Genomic DNA, 25,376 nt, shown 5'->3' with positions numbered 1-25,376 from the left:
GAAAACGACTCTTCCTTGCCCCCCGTATTATTAATTCATGTCCTGCAGGGGTGTGTCGGCTCCTGATGCAGTTTGTTGGGCCTTTTAGCTCGTCTCACCCCCCCGACTCCCCCGACCTCACTGCCCACGTCCCCACTCCCATTAGGAGGCGTAATGATGCTGAATTATTCACCGACGTTTGAATAATTCAAGGTGTAAACGGAGAAATATGTGCCAATCTGCTGTCTTGAGATCGGTCTGGAGCGTCCTAATGAGGGAAAACTTTGCATACTTTTATTTTGCCCTGAATTAATCACAAGAAATCAATGCGCTACAGAACATTCGTCGTTTATTTTAATTTATTTTCAATCATGGAGTAAGGAATCACAAACAATGGCGTTCTGGCGTCTTTCAGGGTAATTTTTCGATTGACTCTACAGGCTCTCATCGGCGTAGCATCGATTAGTAAACGTATCGGGTTTGCTCCGGAGAGAGTCCTGATTATTGGCACTTACGTTAGCGGTTAGCATGATGTTTGCCACATGGCTGACAGATTTAAACACAAATGAACAGAAGTGCGACTAAGCAGCTTTTTTACTCGTTGCGTTACGTGTTGATGCGACACAGAAGCTTTACTTCCTCGATCCTCACTGCTTCAGGCACTTGACATTCAGCTCAGTCGTCGCCCTCATCTTCCTCGTCGGGGTCGCGACCTTCGTGGCTGTCCTCCGAGACGTAGCCTTCAGGGTTCTCCTGGTTGTCAGCGGACTCGTCGTCGTCCTCCGTGTTCACCCTCCCCGACAGGACGTCCTCGATCCAGTCCTCCAGCTCCTCGGGGGTGGGCAGGTCCTCGTCGTTGGACATGTCCAGCCACACGCTGTCCGCCTGCAACCGCGAGAGCAAAGAGGTGAGGTCGAAGTCACTCCGACCCAAGCTTAAGATCTGACGCGCCACTTACGTCTGTGACGTTGACGACGCCTATCTGAGGTCGAAACAGGTCCAGCTTGAAGGTCGTCTCCCAGTACGTGGTCAGCTGGAAGGGCGAGACAAACCATGTGAGCTGAGACAATAGAGACCTTAGTGGATTTTCTTTAGTTTAATGATCTTGTTTGGCAGAACCAGAGGGAAGTCATCGGGGTCGATCCACACGATGCTGAGCTCCGGGTTGTTGGTGTTGTCTCTCGCCACGTCTTTCAGGATCTCCAGGAACTCGTAGCCGTCTGGGGACGACAGAAAAGCTCACCTTCGGGTGCGAAAGAGAAATGGAATGGGGACGACGACTGCGACAGGAAAAAAATGCTCAGACCTGGATCTTCCTCCTCGGCAAACGCAACAATATGGATTCCATCCATGTCGTCCTCCTAGGAAATGGAAGAGGTTCAGTACGAATGTGCCTCAAATCAGCCTAAGATAAGAACATCTACTCACCCATGTTTCAAACATGTTCTCTGCCCGGAGTTTCCTCAAAGTGGCCCTGCAGAGAGCACATTTACATCACATTTAACTAGGCTTCAGCAGCGTGGAAATAACCCTGGAAACAGGTCTAATCCACCTCCTGTGCTGGTTGACGAAGTCCACGATGTCCATCTCCGACAGCGGTCTGCCCGGCAGGATGGCCGGCTCCTCCATGAACGGCTCGTAGAAGTTCACCTCGTTCATCTTGAGCGAGAGATGTTTGGCGACCTGGAACATACAACGGGCGGGTGGAGGATATAATCATGGGGTTATTGTTACATTTGGTTACATAATGCTAAGCTACGCTAACAAGCTGTTTCTGTAGCTTCATATTTAGCATCTAACGTATTTTGGACATCGGCATCTTGGGATTTTTACAACCAGTGAATGAAGTGACCATATTTGGACTGTGGAGGAGCGACGGGTGGATCTGATGAAAACACAAGCAGCACTTACAGATTTCTCAAACGTGGCAAAGAACTTGATGCAAGGTTGGAAACGCTCCGAGGCCTCCTGAAAAGCTCTGTAGTCTGAGGAAAAAAAGGGAGACGGGGAGAGAGAATTAGAGAAAACCGAACTTCATCATCTACAATATGTGATCAGACTCGCTTCATTCAATTCCCCATCATCATCCAGCTCAAGTAACAAAGTCTCCCTCGGTACAGTTTTATAGGCTTGTAACGCTCCTGGCTCTGCGGCCAACAAGGTCACAGCTGAGGACCAACCAATCACTGGGCAGAAATAGGCTCCATAATAAAACCCCATGCCAGTGTAATATCCCACCAGATAGCATCTTCCCCCGTCTCACTTCTTCACTTTTTCTGTGAGAGGAACTATAATTGCAGTTTGACCTATTAGAGAGAAGCTATTTAAAGGCTCCCGTGGGACCGGGTGAGAGTGCCAGTCTGGAATCAGGTTCCTCATTAGCATCAGGGGGACGCGGTGAGGCAACTTAAGGGGAGAAATGTGAGTGGATGTTTGTTTTTTTGTACCCCGACACATTCATCATGTGTGCTAATGCTAACGCTAGTTGTAAACTAACAGGAATCTTCTCCCTTGAAGTAGCCGATGAGGCGGATGTCTTCCTCCATCCTCTCGAAGGCTCGCAGCTCCATGGCGCTGTTGAGCATTTCCACTGGGTCCTCCAACACCTAGGGGGCGGTATGGTTCATGTAAGTCATTCTCACTGGAACAGCTAGCAGCCTGTTAGCATGGCGTAGCGTAGGGGGGGAACAACTAGCCTGCCTCCTCGAGTTGTGTGTAGTTTGAGTGCTGTTTATGTTTGCTTTGAATAATCTCTAGAAATGTATATAATGTAAATAAATAAAATATTTTATTTGTTTTAACCTTCAGGCAGAGGCAGGCTAGTTGTTCTCCCTGCTGTGCTAAGCTAGCTAGCTAGCTGCCTAGGCAAGGGAATTTTATTTGTATAGTACCTTTCAACAACAGAGCAATTAAAAGTGCTTTACATAAAACATTAAAAGCATTGGAGAAAAAAAAACCCATTAAAACAAGCCAATAATAAAATAAAGTTTAAAATAAAAAAAAATGGCTGGTTCCGGGAGAAAAAATATGTTTTCCTCGTCATGAAACTCTCGTGGTTAATTAATCAGTACCAAAGATTGATAACTTTATTCAAATAATAAAAAAAATATATACATTTATTTTAAATAGCAGTTTTTCACTCACGTCCAGCAGAAACTCCACCAGCGTGTCGGCCGAGAGCTCCCCGTCAAACTCAATGACACGGTCGTCCTTGAAGACGTACAAGCTGCCCACCTCCTCCAGACCTAATGAGACAACAGCTTTATGACTTTCAGGGCTTCAGAGGAAAGTAGCAACCATTGCCATAATAGGTAAAGTCTATTCCTGTTTGGGGAAAGAGAAGTGAAAGAAAGCATTTGATCTGATTAGATCAACAGACACATACCCAGTTTTTTGGCGACTTTGGCGTCCTTCTGGGAGTCCACCATCCCGAAGCCGATGTCTTTGTTTTCCAGGACCTGAGCTGTGAGCTGGGTGATCACACAGATACATGGACATGACTATGACACACTACATAAAACACAACCATAATTACAGTTACGGTGAAAAGGCCTATTACAGATTCAGCACCACGGACAGCGTCATGGGCTTATCAACAGACAGGAGAGCTGCTGATCACTTATATAGGTAATAGATTCTAACTAATAGAAGCCTCAGTCAGGATCAATGGTTCAGGCAGACTAGACCAACACCTCTCTGGCCCTGCACTCTCCTACCAGGGGATGAAGAGGGTAAGAAGCATCTTACATCCTCCCTCACATCGCCTCACTGCTGTGTGCTCTTAAGGTGTGTGTGCAAATTTTCACCTCATGTTTGGTGTGAACACACCTTCTGATTGGTGTCTCATTCACAGCAGAGACGAGGAGCCCAAAGTTAACATTGCAATTATATTCTGTATTATAAAAATGCCAACTTGAAGTCACCTTCAGGATTAAAGAGAGACTCCTTCTACTCTGCATTCAGCTCGGCACCTTCTGCTCCGTGTATTTGAGCTGCCATCGTCAACACATTGTTGTGCTGAGAGTCAGAGCTTCCCTTTCAGCTTGGGGAAGGAAATCAGATGTAGAAATACAGCTTCCGTTTAGCTGAATGTGTTTCCAGCATAGCTCCCCGTTTCCCATACTGGTCTATAAGGAAGAGATGGATGCAAGAGCTACTCCTTTCTAGTTCACGGCCAGATAGTAAAGAGTTTTGGGAGCGAGCTATAATTAACAGGGTGACCTAGAAAAATCCCTGGATACATGTGGCCCCCAGAGGAGGGCACATAATGGGATTAAAGTCATGGCTTGCCAGTTTGGAGTGTGCAGGTAAAAACGTGTGACGGCTGGGAATCCTTCTCCACTTTACAGCCAATAATTTTAACATCTGGCTGGTTGTTTGGGCCATTTATGAGACGACACAATGCTGATGTTTGGCATGCTTACATTGGCTAATAAGCACTAAACTCAGTTTTTGCAGGTATTTCATAAGTCAAAGTAATTATTAATTCATTCGGGTGAAGGAAAAATCAGTACAGCATATATATTTTAAGTGGCAATATTTCATTGATTACCGGGACACCGATCTTTTATGAATCACGTGAAATAAAATGTAATACATCACAAAATATCACTATACATTTATAATCATTGCAGTAAATGATCAAGTCATTCAAGTGATATAATTGTAATTTTTCTTTTTTTTTTAATAGCTGTCTACCTCTCTGGACCTTCTCTCTCACCTCCAGCACCAACTCTGTCATCTGGAACCGCTTCTGCAGGCCCTTGTTGGCCGGCAGTGGTTCATGGTAGAACAGGCACAGCATGTCGTATCTCTTCAGAGCCTTCTTGAAGTTGCGCTCGTTGATGTCCAGCACCCTGTCCTTCCCGTCGAAGTTGGGGAACTCGAGACCCTCCTCGGCGCTGCAGAGGAAAACCAGGCGGAGGCAAAGGCCAGACAGAATGGAGAGCCAGAGTTGCTGCATTGCTTGTGGAGGAGTTTGCCAGCCAGGATAAGGTTTGCAGGGAAATCAAAGAACCTCTCAAGGCCCAAGTTGAAGAGTACGATATACACCACACAAACGAGATTTTCTAAAACTCATCTAGATTTGATCTCTATTACCTCTCGAGCAAATATGAAATTATAAGTATTTCATCCTTATTTCCTCTCTATATCTCTCCCTCTCTGCCTGTCTTCTGTCTCCTCCTCTCTCGTCACTTCGTATTACTGACGCAAAACTCCCAGGAGGGTCTCTCTTTCTGTTGCTCCTTTCCCCTCCTTGACCGTGAAACAAGCAATCATCCATGTCCTTGACATAAACTCAGAAATAAGAACAAAGGAACTGTCAGGACTCCATCCATTTAATCAGCAATGCTTATAAGAGTATGAAATTATTGAAGAACTGATTAATTTATTTTGACAGACACAATGTGAATGTTAAACCAGATTTTGTGGGGAGCATCTTTTAAATTGTTACGGTAACGCGAATTAATTTCGTTGTGCGCATTACCGTAATGACCGCATTCAGCCCGAAGTAACAGATCCCAGAGCGCCGCTTTGTTTCTCCTCCTCAGACGGGGCTAGAGGATAGAGAGAAACATGGAGCGCTTCTGGCTGTGGAGGTTTTTAATACCGTTGCAAGTTTGTGTTCTTTGTTTTGTTCCCGTGTCAGGTAAACCACATTTAAACAAACGCGACTCTTGAAACCACATTTAAAGGTGTTAGTGTGACTTTGCCGCGTTTAGTTTCGCCGCACCCACTTGAAGTAACTTTTCACGTTGGGAGTCATTCATCACTTCACGAGCTAGCTGACTAGCCTCCGAGCTAACTCCACGAAGCTAACTGTGCTAACTTAATGAATTGCGTTGAGAAGTGTCGCTCACAATAACATAAAATAACTTGTGTATTATTTAGGATATTAAATGAGTCTGGGCGTGGTTTGGCTACAGGTAGGCTAACATTAGCACTAATGTTCGGCTGCTTCCCGAATAAAATAAATGCAGCACGTTTGAGGTCCTTTTAGGACAGTTGAGCTTACTCACTAGACTTGTAGCTCTGTCACAGTGACATTCTGACACCATGTACCATTTATTTGTAGGACAACCGTGGAAGAAAATCAGAGACAAGATTTCTGATGCTGTTAAAGTGTACACTCCGTGCGACCCCGTCAACTGTAGCTGCCATCTCAGGTGGGTCTCCTTGTAACTCAGTTTCCATGATCAACTTCCTTTATCCTTTTTAGTGCTTCCTTTTATGTGAACTTGATCCTCTGCCACGACCGGTTTATTGTCTCAGTGTCCTCCAGGATGACCTGCTGCCCTTTAAAGAGGGAATCTCTGCGGACTTCATGGCTGCGACTGTTCAAAGAGGGGTGGGCACACACTACCAGATCATTGGGCACAAGCTGTACAGGGAACACAACTGCATGTTTCCTGCCAGGTAAGAGTCTGCCAATTCAGCACCTTGTTCCTTATGTACTCTTGATGTATGCAACATATATATCGAAATCTTGTTTTCAGGTGCAGCGGGGTGGAGCATTTCATCCTGGAGGTGATAGACAGGCTCCCCGACTTGGAGATGGTGGTAAACGTCAGGGATTACCCTCAAGTCCCCAACTGGGTGCAGCCAACCCTCCCTGTGTTCTCTTTCAGTAAGGTCAGACTCGAGGCACACAGAAAAACACAAACGGATGATTATTAAATGCAATGGTTTTGAGACGTGTATGTTTGATTTGAGTATAGACGGCAGACTACCAGGATATCATGTACCCCGCGTGGACTTTTTGGGAGGGAGGGCCCGCTGTGTGGCCCATTTACCCCACTGGACTGGGAAGATGGGATCTGATGAGGGACGACCTTAAAAAGTACGGTTTAGATGGATGGATTTAGCCGTAGCCGATGAAGTGTGTCATTTCAGTGTGCCTCATCCATGTGATGTGTTGTGGTAGGTCTGCGGAACAGTCGCCGTGGAAGAAGAAAGAGTCCAAAGGGTTCTTCAGAGGCTCCAGGTCAGTAATTTCATGCCATGTTACATGTTTTCATCACGTTTTCTACTCAGCTGTCTTCTAACCACAGTTGCTGCAAAGTTCAGACGTATCATTAAGTGGCTGTCATTCTCTTCTCTGTCTCTTCGACAGAACCAGTCCAGAGCGCGACCCTCTGATTCTTCTGTCCAGAGAAGCTCCACAGCTGGTGGATGCAGAGTACACGAAAAACCAGGCCTGGAAGTCTGAGAGGGTCAGTCACACTGAAACTACTATAACGATTCTGAAGCCACTCATATTATTGTTATTGTGTGCCTCTGCGTTAACTATAGCAACCCGTGTTTTTCTGCCTGTGTTAGGACACACTAGGGAAACCCCCGGCTGAAGAAATCCCACTTGTCGATCACTGCAAATACAAGTAAGGTAGAAGGAATAGAACAAACATCCCTGTTCAAATCAACATCATTTGTATCTGTCCCGTATCATTAAGACCTCCCCCCGTTCTGATCTTTGCAGGTATTTATTTAACTTCCGAGGCGTGGCAGCCAGCTTCCGCTTCAAACATCTCTTCCTCTGCGGCTCCCTGGTCTTTCATGTGGGGGATGAGTGGCTGGAGTTCTTCTACCCTCAGCTCCAGCCCTGGGTCCACTACATCCCCGTCAAGCAGGACCTCTCTGACGTCAGGTACCTCGGTTTCTAGTTTCTGGTTTTAATGTCTTTACTTGTGAAGTTGTCCCATTTAAATGTGTCCTCTCTCGCACTATAAAATAGACTTTAATTTCCATACTTTTATAGTCTTATGAATGTTTGTCTGCTTCAAAGAAATACACGTGATGGCGTTATACTCTTAAAAACCCGATGAGGTGTGCTAAACGTTGATCTGTCTCCTCAGGGAACTACTACAGTTTGTCAAAGAGAACGATGCCGTTGCACAGGAGATTGCCTCAAGGTAACGAGCCCTACGTTATGATGGAGTTTGATTGGAAATGAACTGTAACATGTTATGTATTTACAAATGTGCCTGTTTCTCGCCACAGGGGGAAGGACTTCATCCTCGACCACCTGCGGATGCAAGACGTTTCCTGCTACTGGGAGAGGCTCCTCACTGAGTTTAGCCGTCTTCTCACCTACAAACCCACAAGGAAGACCAACTACAACCAGATCGTCCACAGACCCAGCAAGACGGAGCTGTGAGAGTGAGACTCTGCAGAACACGGGCAGCTGTAGTGGGTGGGAGATACTTGATAATAAATGTAATCGCCTTGCAGCAGACATGCCATTCCCTCACAAGCAACAGCTCAGTGTAAAACAGTCATCGGTGTAGTTTAATGCATTGACTCTGCCTTTAAGTGTCACTAGGAGCCGTGTACGCCAATGCTGAGTCATTGAACACCTTCTGGTCCAATAAGCAATTGTAGCGTGACGTTAAACATGCGGTTACCAGGGAAACATAAACAATGAGGATTTAATATGGAACATATTGATATTTCATATCCAATTGTGGATAACCTTAAACCCTTTAGATACTTGAAGTGTAACGTTGACTGTTGCTCAAATATCCACGGAGGATTTACCGATAATAATACTAGTGACCATGCTGTTACATATTTAATGCAGTTCATTGTATTGGAAGGAATTCCTGAATATTAAATATGCACCACATGGAAGGCATACCTGCAGTTTCATGATCTGGCCTTTTTGTATATGTTTTAAAAAAAATTGGAAACGTGCAGGAACCCTGATTTGAAGTAATGGGCAAAAAGATTGAATGTGATCTGTTGTTGGTGGGGCGGCACTCCCCTCTGCTGGCCAACTGAGGAAACTGCAGCAGCCCTTTCATTACTGCAGCATCCGTGTAGCACAAAATCATCTCACGTTTCATTCCACACTAAGTGCCAACTTTATGCAATAATGACAAGTATGTAGTTGTGTTTTTACCTTTTGAAAATAACGTGTCTCGGTGTTAGACCGATGATGTAGAGTTGACACAGCATCATGTTGAATATGTTGTAGTATTCACATTTTTTTTTTTTTTTACAAAGGATGGTCTATTAGTATGCTGGCTGTGTGGTTTGTGTGACATTCTTGTTTTTATGCCAATAAACAGTTTGGTTTGTAAGAGATTCGGCTCTGAATGTGTAAAGTGGTGCAGCGTAGTCGTTCCGTCCTCCGACCACGGGGGGGCGCTGTTCTCACATCCGCTTAGCGTCTAGCGGGGGGTCGAAGTTCACAACACCGGCTGTTGGAAAGTCACTGATGAGAAACAAGACGGCACAAGGACAACTATGAAGAACAGAAATGTAGACACGTAGTAAAATAACCACAAAACACATCGTTAATACATGAGAATTACCGCGCTGCATGCTGGTAAGCTGTTTGTTTAAATCCCTAATACGACAGAAGCTAATACCATGCTAACTGTCAACGCTAAGGCTCCCATTATCGGACAGACTGTATTTACGTTGACACTAAAGGATGTACTCCGTCTATACTGTAGTTTTTCAACCACCAATGGACGTACACAGACCACTGAAATGTAGTTTTAACGAAACAAAAACAATTAAATTGTTGCGCGTGTCCGTCATAGTGTAAACGCCGTTAGCTTAATTAGCTAACAGCAGTGGAAGTCAGTCTGACGTGAGGTTTGATTGGAACTGACTTTCAAGACATTAGCATGGCTACAGGTGACGTAACTATCTATGTTTAAGAAATGTAGTCAGAAATGTGTTTTATTAGAGCACACTGGTATTAACAAATGCCCATTTCAAGTTAACACAGCCTCAACAAAGGCTTGCTTGCTAGCAGCAGGAATTAAACCCTGAATGGACATTTGTTTACATTAGATTCACATGATGACACAAAAGATATAAAGGATATACTTGATAAGTACATGATAAGGAACAAATGGCAGACTTTCAGTCATATTATGATTGGGTGGCATTTCCCCATTCTAACAGATAACTTTGTGAAGATCAGCTGGTCTCTGTGTTGATCTTTGACCCTGGATCAGCCAGCACACTCAGAGGACCCGAGGGTCCCAGCACTGCATTAAACATCAATGCCTCATTCTGAAGGCAATAAAGCAACATTCCCCAGAAAGTCTGCTTGTGTGCCCATTGTGTTTTGATAGGGCCACGCCATTTAACAGCTGCCACGTTAGACAGCCTGCCAGCATTGTATTTGCCTTAAAGCTGTTCATTTTGAGGATGGAGAGTGTGTCGCATCCCGACCCATCGCCATGTGTTTCTGCCTCTCCAGCCTGCCGAAGCGAGATGCATCCACGGGCCAGAACAGGCGTCGCCCCTCAGAGACCGGGGGCAGATTCGGTCCCTCGGGGCGCGCTGTGCACCGGCTTACTGCAGGGCCTCATCCAGAGCGCCAGGCCTCCTTCCTTCTGCTTCCTGCTCCCCAGGGTCCACGCAGCTGATGTGGCTGCTGCACAGATGCCCTCTTCCTCCTCCTCCACCAGTCCTGCACCCATCCCCTCTCCCAGCACCATGCCACGCAACATAGGCAAGCCAGAGTTCCCCGATTCAGGATGGGATCGTATCAAGGACCTCTTTGACAAAGAGTTGGTATTTCTGTTTCTCCTCCCTCTTTCACATCTTCTTTCTATTCTCTCTCAATTTCCAAGCTTCCATTTCGCCCCTTTGTCTTGTGTGCTCGTAACCCAAAAGCCCAAAGAATAATAGTAAAAAGATGAGGAATACTTTGCACTGAGTTGGTTTTGTCTCCCTGCAGTGCGACACAGCGGCACCCAGAGGAGCTGACCAACGTGATAAAGAGCGGCGTGGTTGCCGCGGTAGCGGGCTTGTTCTACGGAGGCCTGCCAGCAGCTCGCCACGCCAGGCAGCGCTACATCCAACTCAGCCAGGCGGAAATCTACACCAGCCGAGTGGACGCGGTGGTAAGTGGCAGGAAGTGGCCTATATATGGATGTGCGTGTGACTTTAAACCTTTTGTTGAATGACCTTCTGATTGTCTGTCTGATTCAGCGCTCGGCCCATAATGCAGCGATCCGGGGTTTCGTCAGATATGGATGGAGATGGAGCTGGCGAGTGGCTGCATTTGTCACCTTATTCAAGTTAGTAAACGAAGCCCAGACCAATTAATTAATCAGGTTGAACGTGAACACAAACTTTAACAAAGGAGGGTTTTTTTAACTTAACGAGATTCGGCTATTTTCCTCTAAACAAGCCCAACTTTTAAAGGTGTTTATTTGTATTCAAAGTGCTTTATAAAAGACAGAAAGGCTTTAAAAGGATGGTTCCGGTGTTTTGAAGTGGGGTTGATTGAGGTGAGGTGATTCTCCATGGTTAGTAGGAGGCAGGACACGCCCCCTCTCCCCTGGACAAACAGGCAGGAGTCACACGGGAGCAAAGACACACCAAAATAAAAAAATCTAATCTAACGGTATAATAAAATAATGCATTGGCAGCTGTTTTGAGCCTAAAAGGAACAGAGATCTGGGAGTCTCTGTCCTGCTGGTTCAGGCTCCTTGGCGCTATTCCTTCATTAGATTATGTTTTAATTTGATTATATTCAATACCTTAAATGTTTTGCTCATCTGTCTGTGTTCCCTCCTCAGCACCGTCAGCACAGGGCTGTCTGTGTACCGAGACAAGTACACCCTCAGCCATTATGCTGCAGCTGGAGGTGAGTCACGCGTCCTTTTAAAACCTTTTTATTCATCCAGGAGTTCACGATCTCTGGGATCGATGGGGTTTACATACTCATAGATTTCTCTGCCGATGATGATGTAAATGTGAACCATGTTTTGTCCACCAGAGAATGAATTACAGTCGTACCAGATTTTTCATGAACTGCCAAAGGGTTCAGACTCGACTCTATCCTAACCTCAACCCTGTTCACTCCCCCAGAGCACACAGATCCCTCAAATATTTATCTTGAGCAAAAATTCATGCGTTGCAAGGACAGTTTGCCGGGGCGTCGACCTCGGTTCACCTGTGGCCGAGAGCCATCGCCTCCTACGACTCCAATCCAATCTCCTGTCGTCTCACTGCCCATAAAATAATTCATAAAACAAGGAATTCCAGGAAATGTGATTTTATATTGTGTAGAAAACAGAATCCTCTGATTTCGGAAGCTTCTCAGAGCGACTCTGAGCAAGAAAGGAAATACTCTTTACATGCTGCTGCTGGATATGACACATGACTCGTTTAAAGAGGTGTGATTGGTTGATAATAAAGAATTAAAATGCACTGTTAGTGATAGTGGACGGTAGAATCAGCCGGCCTAATGAAAGAATGTAATCTCTGTTCAGACGTGTCCTAAATCTATAGAATTTGAAAATCTTTGAACTTTGAACTTTGCCCCGAGCTCCAAAAGTTTATTGCTCTAATAACAGAACTCAGTCACCGACGTCAGCTGAGATATGAACTCTTTTGATGGGGGCGGAGCCAGATCATTGATCACTCTGTACACTAAACCAGCGTCAGCAGGACACACGAGGCCGTCGAGGTTGCTTTTCACAAAGATGTTTTGGGATGAATGTGATCTCTGGCAGCAACCTGATTCCAATAATGAGTCTTTTCTCGTCTCCCAGCTGTGACTGGAGGCCTTTTCAGACTGAACCTGGGTCTGGGCGGCCTGGTGGCGGGATCGATCATCGGAGCAGTGCTGGGGTAAGGTTCGGCTTCCACGAGTATCCAGTCACATCCCCGTCACACAACTGAGTAACATTCAAAGTTGCAGAGGGTTTTCATCATCTGCCCGTGCCCACGTTCATGCCCATGTGCTTGAGAGCGGTGAGCTCTCTGGCAGCCAGCTGTGCCCCTCCCAGCAACCCTCTGTCGTCCAGCTGACCCCCCCCCCCCCACCACCCCCCCACCTCCAACTCTCGGTGCCAGAGGGACTCATGTGCGCTGCAGAGGGCCATGTTTTGGGTACAAGAGCAAGGAGGCAGGCCAAGGCAGCAGCTGCCCCTCTCCATTTATACCATGTCTGTTATTCCAGCCTCTCATCGCCATCTACCACGGTCTGATCTGGACCTCCCTCCCCCCCCTTCCCCCCCTCGTCCCACTGGCCACTCGGCTGACTGCGCGGCGCCACGAGCACATTTGAATGTGGTTGTGTAATGGAGATGGAGTGCGAGGTGTTGGGCGGTGTAACAGACTGGAAGGGCTGGTTTGGATTGTCTCTGCGCTCGTCGGCTCCATGTTGGCTCCGCTTTAGTCCGCTCTCCTCTTGGCTTCCATGCCCGCATCATCATCCCCCTCCTCCCTCTCCTCCTCCTCCTCCTCTTCCTCTTCTAGCTGTCTGCCTGAGTGACCAGCCACCTGGAGCATTTGATGTGTGCAAACAGCCTCGGCCCCGGCTGTGCCAGGTGCAGTCGTGGCGGCGGAGAGGAGGGGGGGGGGGGAAATGAAAGCAGGCAGCTAATCGGAAAGCACATCACGCTCCAGATCTCACCCCAGAATCATGCTCATGCCCGGGCAGAGGTGTGACGGGAAGGACTGGGTGGAGCCGGAGGCCAGGGTTTTGTAAGAGGAATTTAGTATATAGATAACTTAGCAATTAATGGAGCTGCATTGAGAGATCCTACATGTGACACCTATTAACGTTCCATACGGATTAGACATAACAGGAAGCGCTTGAGGATGGTTTCATAGATTAAAGTGTTTTTTCAGGATGTGTATATCTTGTGTTATTCATTGTGTTCTGATGCAATTAAACTAATCTGATTGTTTCCATGACTTCTGTACAGGATTCCCACCGGGGCTTTGATCATCAGCATGCAGTCGGTCTCAGGAGAAACGGCCAGAGAGAGGAGGAGGAGGGAGCGCCGGGAGCTTTATGAGCTCCGACTCACAGAATGGTGAGATATGATATTTATGCTTTCGTGGGATATTTCAAAAAAACAAGTTTGTGTCGTAACCCTGATGTTGCCAAACACTCAAGGTCGGCACGTCTGAACCTGACCGACGAGCTGATCGGAGACCTGGACGTCAGCGTTCAGGCCGAGGAGACAAACGAGGACATGCAGAGGATCCGGGAGCTGCTCAGTTTACCGCAGAACGAGGGCGGGACTCGGGACTCGGGACGCGGGCAGCCAATGACAGCCGCTGCCTCAATGTTGGATTATGAAGGTGGGACGTCACCCAACTGGGAGGATAAATGGGACTCCACACACCGTCTCACTGACTGACTGGAAGCTGCTAAAAGACACGGTTGTGTTTATCTATGTTTGTGAGGACCAACTTTCAAACATTGGGAGGACACTTTGGTAAAACAAGGATATTAAAGGACTGAAGGTTAAGAGTTTTAAAGTGCTGGTTCTAAGGGCGCATTATGCCAACGAGGGTCCTCATAAGTATAGATGTACTTGTGTGTGTGTCGTGACATGCTCCCTTTTTCAACAGTCAAGAAGAACACATTTACAGCAACAGAAGTTTCATCACTCAACCTAATAAAACATCCTTATCTGAAAGAAACACACGTCTCCTATATGGATACACACCATGTTTCCTCTGCCTTTTCCTAATCAGCTCATGTTTTTATCGCCTACAAGACGTGACCTCGGCTTTCTTCACATTATCTGTTGTTTGGAGGATCAAAATGTCAGTTCACGTCTGTGGCCGAACTGCTCCTTTCTTCTCCCCAAGTCTGTTACGCGTCGTCGTGTGCTCTCCACTTTGCCTCTTGGGCTTCTTTTCCAGCAACTAGGTCAAACGCAGCCTTGGCCCCTGGTGTAAACAAGATGCGCCACGGCAACAGCTGGGGCCCCAGGATGCAGCAGTGAGTGGCGACGTGCAGACGGACGGAGGGAGCCTCGCACTCCAGAGCACAACTCGGTCAGTGGAGATATCCAGCTCCAAGTCTTGCAGTTGTCTTAGCATTCTCCTATCTGTAAAGTGACGTTGCCTCATATGAAAAGTGCTCTTTTCCCTTTTATTGTTTATTGAATTGCAGTGTAAATTAATCCTTCAAAACGTACTTAAACAGGCAGCTACTCTTTTATCAAAACAGTGTAACAAATACATTATATTAATATTTAAACATATTTTTTATTTGAGCTTCACTTGCAACTGCCTGATCATCCTCTCCATCAGCGCATTATACAGTATAACTGGGCTCTCACCGCCCTCTAGTGGTGGTCTTGGGGAACAGCAAACGCACCCTGAATAAAAAGTACACATTGTGACATTTATCTCTAGACGTGACAGAATTGAATCAGAACAGACATAATAATACACACACAGTCATGTTCAATGTCTTCTTTTAAATATAGAATCTGTTTAACCCGTTTAGATCATATTCCAACAATATGTATGAATCAATTTGATTTCTAATCTCCACTTTTTGTCTCAAAGTTCAGTTTTTTTTCCTGTAAAACGACATACCGGTATATATATGCTTATGTAAGCTAGTACCAACCAATGATATCTTGATATCCAGCTCAGCCCACCCAACGTTTAGAGAACCAATCACATGCGTAGGATTTAATATAAACACCTTAAAACTGTACGCCGCGCACACATTTCCGTTTCCCGGGGACTTTAAACGCATCTTTATCATGAGTTCATAGAGACGAATAACAGCTTTTATGACACACAAACTGTGGTTTAATATTCTCATGTAGTAACATGAGTGTACAGTAAGTACTGCGGAACCAAACTCTCCGCGTGTCGCACCTGAAGGCGTTCCGCACGTGCTGCCTTCAGGGACCGCTCGTAAATACGACTACTAACGCGGCACGTGTGCAAACGCATCCGAGTCGGTCTTCTGTTCTAGTTTACGGGGGTTTAACACCGGTGTTACGTTAGAAACCGAGCCGAACTAACTTAATTAAGCCGCCATTGTTGTTATGCTTGAAGTAAACTCACGCGGTGACGTGATGACGTAGCTCTCTTGGCTCGAGCGAGTGGGAACGCTTTCATAAGGTTGGCGGTGGTGGAGGAGACTTCCTAGTAATCATGGATATCCGTAAAGAAAGGGTGGCATACAACCCGCCGGCCTCTGCCAGCTTCCTCTCCAGGGTCTTTGTGTGGTGAGTAAGTTTGATATAAAGCTAATCTTACCATATGTTCCTGCCCTTGAACTACACTCGTGACATATTCATGTACTTTAAATTATATTTGTTTATGCAACAGCAAAATGTGTTATTTATTGTTGCAAAACCATCTTCGTAAATAAGTTTGCAATTTAGCCAGTCGTATTTTATTTTATTGTTTGGATTAAATAATGCCTAAAACACAGATATGCCAAAGATTTTATTTAAGATTATTAAATAAATAAGGAAGAGACTGGCACAGCAAAGCAAAATTCCCAATATTCTCTAAACATACAACAAATATGGATGAAAACATGTATTGATTTCCTATTTCTTGCCTATGCACGAGCAGTTTGCAAGTACACAAACACCAGTGGTGTGAGCGCCTCTAGTGGCCGTACGTTGCATTAAGAAAAAGCAAACTTAATCTTAAAATCCAGGTGTTTTTGGTTCATATTCAGCCTCACTGTGTTTCAGCTGGGTGATGCCGTTGCTGCAGCTCGGCCACAAACGGAGGCTGGAGGAGAGCGACATGTGCGGCGTTCTCCCAGAGGACCAGTCTGAAGTACTGGGGGAGGAACTACACAGGTACCTCATTACTGGGAGACATTCTTGGATCGCAGCCAAAAGGCTTTCTATAAGAAACACAGACAAGTCATGACATTTGGAAATGAAGGATTCCAGGCCTGGAGACGTTTTGGAAGAATGCACCCCCCATGAATTCTGAGAAGTCACTGTAATTTCCTTGACTAGTACATGTATAATAAAGTACATGTCAATCAGTTAAAATGTACTGTATTGGTGTAACAGTACTTTAATGTTTAACGTTTTCCTCTCTTTTTTTTTTCTTTTCGTTTTATGCGCATCAGCAACTTTGCTTTATTTTGAAAAGAACAACGAACCAAAAAGGCCTCCTTGAACATTTTGTCTACCTCACTATCATCCGTTTATGATTAATAATTATAAATAATTATAAAAAATAAGAGGGGGTAGGACCAGAAAAGTTTTTTTTTAACTTAATTTGTATTATTATTTTAACATGTTCAATAAATAATTAAATAAATACAAAATAAAGATTATTAAAGTGTTTTCCCACCAAAAAAAAAGTTATCTGTGACGCAAAATAATATTTAAGTTTTAAGCACATTTTGATGATTTATCAGGATAATTTTGTGAATTTTGGCAGGATAATTGTGACATGGAATATTATTCCAAACTGTTTGCACCAAACAAATGAATGAATCTGCTGCTGCGTTTCCTTTGATGCAGGTTTTGGCAGCGTGAAGTCAGAAAGGCTGCTAAAGAACTCTGGAAGCCAAAGCTCCGGAGAGTTCTCGTCGGCTGCTATGGGAAGTCCTTCGCGGCGCCCGGGTTGTTATTATTCTCACTGGTACGTTGCCACATATTGATCCTTCAGATAGTTTCGGAAGTGTCTGTGATGATGTTTCTCCCCTCTTCGTCACAAAGGAGGCGATTAAAGTCCTCCAGCCTCTTCTTCTTGGCAAAGTCATCCTCTACTTTGAGAATTACGACCCGGAGGACCAGAGCAGCCTCTCCACGGTTTACTGTTACGCCGCCGCCATGTCCCTCTCCACCTTCGGCCTGACCGTCCTCCAACACCTCTACTACTACCGCGTCCAACGGACAGGCATGAAGATCAGAGTGGCCATGTGTCACATGATCTACAGGAAGGTCAGCGAGCATCCCGCCGGCTCAGAAACACGCCGTGGGTCGCGCTCGGTCGTACTAACCAGGTGAAATGTCTCCCTCCAGGCTCTCCGTCTCAGCAGGGACTCCATGGGGCGAACGACCACCGGGCAAATAGTCAACCTGCTTTCAAACGATGTCAATCGCTTCGATGAGGTGAGTCTTCTCCTGCAGGTAAATGAAAATGTGTTTTTAATGGTGATAACATCCTGTATGCTCCCATCCATAGATTACACTCAACCTGCACTACCTGTGGTTGGGCCCTCTTCAAGGGATGGTGGTGGTGGGTCTCCTCTGGGCCGAGATCGGACCCTCGTGTCTGGCGGGCGTGGCGGTCGTTGCCCTCATGATGCCCGTGCAGACCTGGTTTGGAAAGCTCTTCGGCATCTTCAGGTGGGGAACAAGATGACGGGAGAAGGAGAAACATGTCAAGGTCGGTTTTTTATTTTTTATCCCTGATGTTTTTCCTGCAGGAACAAAACGTCGGTCCTGACTGATAACCGGATCCGCATCATGAACGAAGTGGTGTCGGGCATCCGGATCATCAAGATGTACGCCTGGGAGAAACCCTTCTCGGCTCTGGTGACGGAAGTCAGAAGGTGAGGATGACGAGTTGTTCTACGTTACTTACACACTGACCTCACTGACCTTTTACAGTCGCTGCTGGAGGTCCAGGAGGTTGGTGTTGTGTAATAAATGGCCGATGGAAACACTTCTGAAGTCACATTTAGACATTAACTCCTTTCGAAACAAGCATTTGGAAATCCCGTTGTTCTTAGAGTGAACTTTAATGCTCACAGTGGGATTAAATGGATGAACGGCATCAATAAATCAATAACGTTCGCCGGGAGTCAATGGATAATTTGTGAAGAACTTTGCGCCGAATCATAAATTCCAGAGAAAGCCGGACTGAACTCTCGGGAGGTTTTTTTTTAAGGCTGCAGCTGCAGGTCTACATGAAGCCTCCGTGCCAAAAACAACAAACCTTCCTTCACAGTCACACTCAGCAGGGACAGATTGCTTCGCCTACATCTGTTTTAACTTTCCCAGTGGAGATTCAGTCTCCTCTTCTATTCCCAGGAAAGAAATCGGTCAGATACTGAAGAGCTCCTACCTGCGTGGACTCAACATGGCCTCCTTCTTCGCCAGCAGCAAGATCATCGTCTTCGTCACCTTCACGGCCTACGTGCTGCTGGGGAACCGCGTCACGGCCAGCAGCGTGTTCGTCACCGTCTCCCTCTACGGGACCATCAAGCTCACCGTCGCCCTCTTCTTCCCGCTGGCCGTCGAGAAGCTGTCCGAGACGTTGGTCAGCATCCGCAGGATTGAGGTCATTTGGTTTTCTGCTGTGGATTACAGCATATTATAATAAAAGCTGACTTTAACTATAGTTATAATGGAAATACATAAACCTGTCGCTCTCTGTAAAGGCGTGTCCCCTCACCTCCAGGAATTTCTCTTGCTGGAGGAGATTGAGAGAAAAGACTGTCGACGGCTTCTGGATGAAAACTCGCTTGAGATGGAGAAGCTGACCTGCTGCTGGGAGAAGGTGAATCTTCCAGCCTTAAACACTGTATATGACATGTGTTAACATATTACAGACAGAAAGTTGGGTATTTTTCTCTCTCCTGTCAGAGTTCCGGCGCTCCATCGCTGCAGAACATCTCCATCACGGTGAAGTCCGGCCACCTTGTGACTGTGATCGGCCCAGTGGGAGCTGGAAAGGTCGTTACACTTGTTTAGCTCCTCACTTCTGATGGCCTTCACCCTGCTTTTTACAGTCTTGAGGACCGACACAGAAACCCCATTATCCACCTCGCTAACTCCGCGGAATCCACTTTCCCCACCAGTCGTCTCTGCTGAGCGCCATCCTGGGAGAGCTGCCTCGCGACACTGGAATGCTGAAGGTCGGAGGTCAGCTGAGCTACGCCGCCCAGCAGCCCTGGGTGTTCCCCGGAACGGTTCGCAGTAACGTCCTGTTTGGGAGAGAGCTGGACCCCCAGAAGTACGACAGAGTCCTGAGAGCCTGCGCTCTAAAGAGGGTGAGATATACTGGAAGGTCGCCCTCTGGTGGACAACCGGAGATACATATTTTTCATTCTTATTCCTCACATTTTTCGACGTCAAAAGCCACATCTTCACTACCCAGAATGCATCTCCATGTGTTTTTTTGAGTGCAGGACTTGGAGCTGCTCCCGGACGGAGACCTGACCCCGATCGGGGACCGAGGGGCCACGCTGAGCGGCGGGCAGAAGGCTCGCGTCAACCTGGCGAGGTGGGAGGACGGGGGCAACCATCACCACCGGCAACACGTTGGGTTGCATCCACTCCGCTAACATGGGTTTGTGTGTTCTCAGGGCTGTGTATCAGGATGCAGACGTCTACCTCCTGGATGACCCGCTGAGTGCCGTGGATGCCGAGGTCGGGAAACACCTCTTTGAACAGTGAGTGCTGGAACACATACTAGAAAAACACCTTTAACAGGGGAAATAGGATGTTTGGATGGTTATTCCCAGGATTAAACCCGAGTTTACGAAAACATTAACATGCTTTACCTCTACACGTTCTTGTCTCCGTGTTGATGATCAGGTGTATCTGCGGGCTGCTGAAGAACAAGTCTCGAATCCTGGTCACGCATCAGCTGCAGTACCTGAAGGAGGCGGACCAGATCGTGGTCCTCAAGGAGGTCGGTGTCCTCCTCGGTGTGTGCTGGCATCCCCTGTTTTACCGGTCGTATGATGGGTTTTTTGTGTGTCTTCCAGGGTCACATCATGGCCCAGGGTTCCTACGACGAGCTGCTGAGCTCCAGCCTCGACATGGAGTCCCTGCAGAGGAGCAGCGAGGAGCAGCGGTGTCGGTCAGCTGACCCAGACGCGCCGCTGACGCTCAGACGGAGGACCGATCACTCGCACGGTTCCCACAGCAGCCTCCTGTTGCCGCCGGAGAGCGACGAGGTCCACCAGCTCCCGGTAGATCCATTGAAAATGAATTACAAATACTTAATAATGGTCCGTTATTAACGGAGTGGAAATAGACCTTGCTTGTTTCGCAGGTGGAAACGGTTGGTACGATGGCGGAGGAGACTCGAGCTGAAGGAAATGTCGGCAGCCACATTTATCTCAAGTACTTCACCTCAGGCTGCAACCCGCTGGTCTTACTGGTCATACTGGTGCTCAGCGTGACAGCCGAGGTAAGCTCCTGGAGGACTTATATAATCAGTTTAAAAGCCAAAAAGCGTATTTATTTCACTCATTGTTTCCGCTCACAGGTGGCGTATATCCTGCAGGACTGGTGGCTGGTATACTGGTCAGTGTTTCAGTCATCTTTTTGCTGAGTCATCTTTAATCTTCTGCCTGGTCTGATGTGTTTCTCTTTTCATCCCACAGGGCAAGAGAGGAGTTTAACAGCACAGCGGCTGCTGCCAGCGTTAAAACAGGCGTTAATGATACTCAAGAGGAGAATTTGACGTTTTACCTCGGCATTTATTCAGGTAAACGTTCGATTCCACCCTTTAGAAAAAGACGGAGCGTGCTCTGCTCTGCGTATTAAAAGCTTTGTTTGCAGGTTTGACGGCGGCTGCGGTGGTTTCCGGCTACGCCAGGAGTTTGGTGATCTTTCGCGGCTTGGTGAGATCCACTCAGGCTCTGCACGACGGCATGTTCAGCGCCGTCCTCCGCACGCCCGTCCGCTTCTTCGACGTCAACCCCATCGGTGAGTCCTGCTCAGGATTTACATCAGAAGGTTTAAAACAGAAAGAGGTCCTGTTCTTATATTTTCCTGTTTTGCAGGAAGAATTCTGAACCGGTTTTCCAAAGACATCGGCCAGATGGACTCCATGCTGCCCATCACCTTTGTGGACTTCTATCAGGTGAGATCATCTTTCTCCACCTTTTTGCAATTCTCTCCGTGAACTCGTCCTCATTACGTGTTATTTTCAGTTATCCTTACAGAACGTGGGCGTGGTTGCCGTGGCAGCCTCCGTCATCCCTCTCATCCTCATCCCCGTCATCCCTCTGCTGTTGGTCTTCTGGTACTTGAGGCGTTTCTATCTCCGGACGTCACGGGACGTCAAACGCCTCGAATCCACAAGTGCGTTCGTGGATTCTTCCAGCAGGTTGATGAGATGTTTTTACAGTAAAAATCCAGACGCCTCTCTTTGTCGTCCGTCCTGCAGCTCGGAGTCCCGTCTTCTCCCACCTGTCCTCGTCTCTTCAGGGCCTGGGGACGATCCGAGCCCTCGGAGCGGAGGAGAGGCTAACGAAAGCCTTCGACGCGCATCAGGACCTGCACTCAGGTTTACCTTCATCTCCAAACATATTCCCAAGCTTTTTTTTTTAATCGTTGGAATGCCATTAAGAAAGGAAATCTCTCTCTCTGGTGTCAGAGGCGTGGTTTCTGTTCCTGATGACCTCCCGCTGGTTTGCGCTCCACCTTGACATCATTTGCTCCGTCTTCATCGCCGCCACCGCGTTTGGCTGCATCCTACTCCGGGACGGTGAGGCGACCCCCATCGTTGCAACAGAGCTTTACGAATCCCAACTGTTCTGAACGTCCCTGTCTGTGATGATTAGGGCTCAAGGCTGGGGAGGTGGGCCTGGTGCTGACCTACGCTGTGACCCTGGTGGGAAACTTCCAGTGGACGGTGAGGCAAAGTGCTGAAGTGGAGAACATGGTAAGAACTGCTGAGTTCAGGTTCAGTCTTTAACGAGGAGCTTCTGTTCATTTGAAAGAACCTCTTGTCTCTTCAGATGACGTCGGTGGAGAGAGTGGTGGAGTACACTGAACTGGAGAGTGAAGCACCCTGGGAAACCCCGAATCGCCCTCCCCCCGATTGGCCCGACAAAGGCCTGGTGACGTTCGACCGCGTCGACTTCTCCTACAGCAGCGACGGCCCGGCGGTCCTCCAGGACATCAGCGCCACCGTCCAGCCCAGCGAGAAGGTGAGACGTCCCCGTTTGATCTGCTTTTTTTTACAACGTGCACAACGAACGATGGTCACCCGTAGCGTTTCCCGTCAGGTGGGAATCGTGGGTCGAACGGGCGCCGGGAAGAGCTCCCTGGTCTCGGCTCTGTTCCGCCTGGCGGAGCCTCAGGGGAAGATCTACATCGATGGCGTTTTGACCTCCGAGATCGGCCTCCACGACCTGCGCCAGAAGATGTCCATCATCCCTCAGGTGAAGATCAGCTGGCCTTGTGTTTGTATGTCACTAACATGTAGTTAGAGACCCTCATTCCATGTGGTTCACCCCCCCACCCTGTTCCCCCAGGACCCGGTGCTGTTCACAGGCTCCATGAGGAAGAACTTGGACCCTTTCAACCAGCAAACGGACGAAGACCTGTGGACGGCTCTGGAGGAGGTCTGTATCCAACGGGCGGACTCGGAGAGTCGAGTTTACTAGCCGTCGTCGTGGAGAACGCTGACTCTGCGTTCCCCCTGCAGGTGCAGCTGAAGTCCGTGGTGGAGGAGCTGCCGGGGAAGCTGGAGACGATTCTGGCCGAGTCGGGCTCCAACTTCAGCGTGGGCCAGAGACAGCTGGTGTGTCTGGCCAGGGCCATCCTGAGGAAGAACCGCATCCTGGTCATCGACGAGGCCACGGCCAACGTGGACCCCAGGTACGGGTGCACAAAGTATCCAAGCTTGAAGACTTTTGGAAACGCAGTTCTCCCATTTGATGCTATCAGATGACTTGTTTTTATTCCGATTTTTTGTTTTTTTCTTACCGTGTCTCTGCAGGACGGATGGGCTGATCCAGAAAACCATCCGGGACAAGTTCAGAGAATGCACCGTGCTCACTATCGCTCATCGTCTCAACACCATCATAGACAGCGACAAGATACTGGTGAGTCCTCTTCTTCATAGACTCCAGAAAGGAGGACTTTTAAAAGAACAAGGGGGTTTAAACCTGTATGTTCTGTAAACGTGCATTCTCTTTGCTGGCCACCAGGGGGTGACAATGCTGTATTATCTCAGTAAACATGAGTTTATGGTCTCAATCTCTAGTTTCAAGTCTTCTTCAATCCAGCATGATGTTCATTTAGTACATTATGGTCCATTTCGAGTCAAATTAAACAGGTAATGTGAGAAGCATTGCTGCCCCCTTATGGCCAGCAAGGATAATGCACTTAACCCATTAAATGCAATGTAAAAAACATGCACCTGTAGAGGAGGATGGCTGCATGAAGAGACACGTTGTCACAGATTTGCCAATGAATGATTTGTGGTTGTCTTCATCTTGATTTTAGGTTCTGGACAACGGTACCATCCAGGAATTAGACCGTCCCTTCACCCTTCTGCAAAACAAAGAGGGCGCTCTGTACAAGATGGTGCAGCAGACGGGCCAGGCCGAGGCAGCGGCTCTGCTGGAGTCGGCCAGAAAGGCGAGGTGAAAAGAGTTCTGGTCTCAAAAACAGTCAAATCGTTTTAACATACATTCATTAAAATGAAGACGAGCAATGATCAGATTTCTGAGTGTAAGACCAAATGAAATTCCCAAAAGTAGACACACTGAAGCATATCGAATGTACACAAAATAAGTTAGGCAAATTCACATAATATTGTCAAAATAGGATTAAAAAGCCATCTTTATCTATATGGCGTAAAGCCCTTGTGTTTCTTGCCCCAAGCAAGTCTCTTCTTGTTCTTCTTGTTCTACCTCAGTCGTGGCTTCTTTGCAGCAATTCAACCCCGAAGGCCTGATCCTCAGTCTCCTCTGAACCGTTGCTGTTGACACGTGTCTGCTACTTGAACTCTGTGAAGCATTTTTGGGCTCTAATCTGAGCTGCTGTCCATTTCCGGTTTGTGATTCTTTAACTCTTGGATGAGAGATACACTCAAAGATGTTGAAATGTTCCCTGAATGGCTGACCTTTTATGTCTTAATTTACTTTAAAATTCACTGTGAATAACTGTGTATCAAACCTACCTCTGCACAACACAACCGATGGTCTCAAATGCATTAAGTCAAGTAATTCCATGTCCAAAGCTGGCTTATTTTGTAGAATCTAAAATCTAAAACATTCTGATTTGTTTATCTATGTACTGCAGTATTGTAGAAAATAAAAAAAACACTAAAAAACCTGTGATGAGAAGGCGTGTCCAAAACTGCACTGAATGTAGTGTCAATGCTGCTGGAGTACAATTAATAATAAAAAAAGAAAATTAATGAAAAATGCTCTGTGTGTGTGTTCTTGTAATCCTGTGTGCAACTCCACTAAAAATAATTATTAAAAAAAGAATTATCTATGTCAAGCCTAGATAAAAAAAAAAGTAATTTATGATGACCTTATTTGTTTGTATTCACTAAAAGATGTTCACTAAGAAAAAAAAGTATTATCTGAGTTTGCTTGTTAGGATGTAATTCATTCGTTTGGACACTGGGTGGTGTCACCTACATTGTGACTATTGTAGAGGCTGCTCATTCCTAATGAAGTACACTCAATCGACCATGCTGCAGCTTGTTCTATGTACACTAATATTTTATGGCTGAATGTTTGGATAGAGACTCTGAGAGGGAGAATGAATCTTTATGAAAACAAACCGGCTTCCTGCCAAATAATTAACCAGTGCAGTGTGTTAATAATAATAATGTCTGTTAGTTCTTTATTTTGTAGAATATGTATTCATTAGAACATTTTTATCTCTGTACAAATCGGAATAATAATAATAGTTGTATTCTAGTATTCTGCCAATAAGAGTTTTGGATTGAAGGGTGCATTG

At 46.7% G+C, this 25,376-nt stretch overlaps 4 protein-coding genes across 4 annotated transcripts; 3 read left to right on the top strand and 1 right to left on the bottom strand.

Annotated features, from left to right (window-relative positions):
* Nucleotides 1–333: 333 nt before the first annotated feature.
* On the bottom strand, nt 334–5,140 carry LOC311009831 (calsequestrin-2-like). The gene is made up of 11 exons (XM_084004242.1): nt 4,700–5,140; nt 3,365–3,449; nt 3,124–3,224; nt 2,477–2,585; nt 1,891–1,964; nt 1,532–1,662; nt 1,408–1,453; nt 1,286–1,340; nt 1,099–1,199; nt 938–1,012; nt 334–864 (listed from the first exon to the last, which is right to left on the bottom strand). Exons 1-11 carry the CDS (start codon nt 4,940–4,942, stop codon nt 655–657), a joined length of 1,230 nt encoding a protein of 409 aa, XP_083860368.1. The 5' UTR covers nt 4,943–5,140; the 3' UTR covers nt 334–654.
* Nucleotides 5,141–5,528: 388 nt separating this feature from the next.
* Nucleotides 5,529–8,957, top strand: poglut1 (protein O-glucosyltransferase 1). The gene is made up of 11 exons (XM_084004229.1): nt 5,529–5,629; nt 6,056–6,146; nt 6,253–6,396; nt 6,477–6,612; nt 6,699–6,820; nt 6,905–6,964; nt 7,094–7,193; nt 7,300–7,358; nt 7,457–7,624; nt 7,833–7,889; nt 7,978–8,957. The coding sequence occupies exons 1-11, from the start codon at nt 5,557–5,559 to the stop codon at nt 8,132–8,134; spliced, it is 1,167 nt and encodes a 388-aa protein (XP_083860355.1). The 5' UTR covers nt 5,529–5,556; the 3' UTR covers nt 8,135–8,957.
* Nucleotides 8,958–9,160: 203 nt separating this feature from the next.
* On the top strand, nt 9,161–14,394 carry timmdc1 (translocase of inner mitochondrial membrane domain containing 1). The gene is made up of 8 exons (XM_084004223.1): nt 9,161–9,307; nt 10,199–10,511; nt 10,682–10,847; nt 10,936–11,024; nt 11,529–11,596; nt 12,507–12,585; nt 13,668–13,778; nt 13,862–14,394. The coding sequence occupies exons 1-8, from the start codon at nt 9,283–9,285 to the stop codon at nt 14,106–14,108; spliced, it is 1,098 nt and encodes a 365-aa protein (XP_083860349.1). The 5' UTR covers nt 9,161–9,282; the 3' UTR covers nt 14,109–14,394.
* Nucleotides 14,395–15,477: 1,083 nt separating this feature from the next.
* On the top strand, nt 15,478–24,793 carry LOC311009962 (ATP-binding cassette sub-family C member 4-like). The gene is made up of 30 exons (XM_084004429.1): nt 15,478–15,950; nt 16,431–16,541; nt 17,223–17,343; nt 17,421–17,645; nt 17,727–17,816; nt 17,890–18,053; nt 18,134–18,259; nt 18,741–18,990; nt 19,111–19,209; nt 19,296–19,385; nt 19,511–19,702; nt 19,841–19,935; nt 20,018–20,104; nt 20,250–20,346; nt 20,423–20,629; nt 20,713–20,850; nt 20,929–20,966; nt 21,047–21,150; nt 21,225–21,371; nt 21,449–21,528; nt 21,599–21,749; nt 21,835–21,954; nt 22,045–22,155; nt 22,232–22,332; nt 22,409–22,600; nt 22,679–22,834; nt 22,928–23,017; nt 23,101–23,273; nt 23,395–23,500; nt 23,904–24,793. Exons 1-30 carry the CDS (start codon nt 15,877–15,879, stop codon nt 24,045–24,047), a joined length of 3,879 nt encoding a protein of 1,292 aa, XP_083860555.1. The 5' UTR covers nt 15,478–15,876; the 3' UTR covers nt 24,048–24,793.
* The last annotated feature ends 583 nt before the right edge of the window (nt 24,794–25,376 follow it).

The sequence above is a fragment of the Eutrigla gurnardus genome (genome assembly GCF_963514095.1).
Source record: "Eutrigla gurnardus genome assembly, chromosome: 24".
NCBI classification, from domain to species: domain Eukaryota; kingdom Metazoa; phylum Chordata; class Actinopteri; order Perciformes; family Triglidae; genus Eutrigla; species Eutrigla gurnardus.
This window is presented reverse-complemented; position numbering and strand designations above follow the sequence as displayed.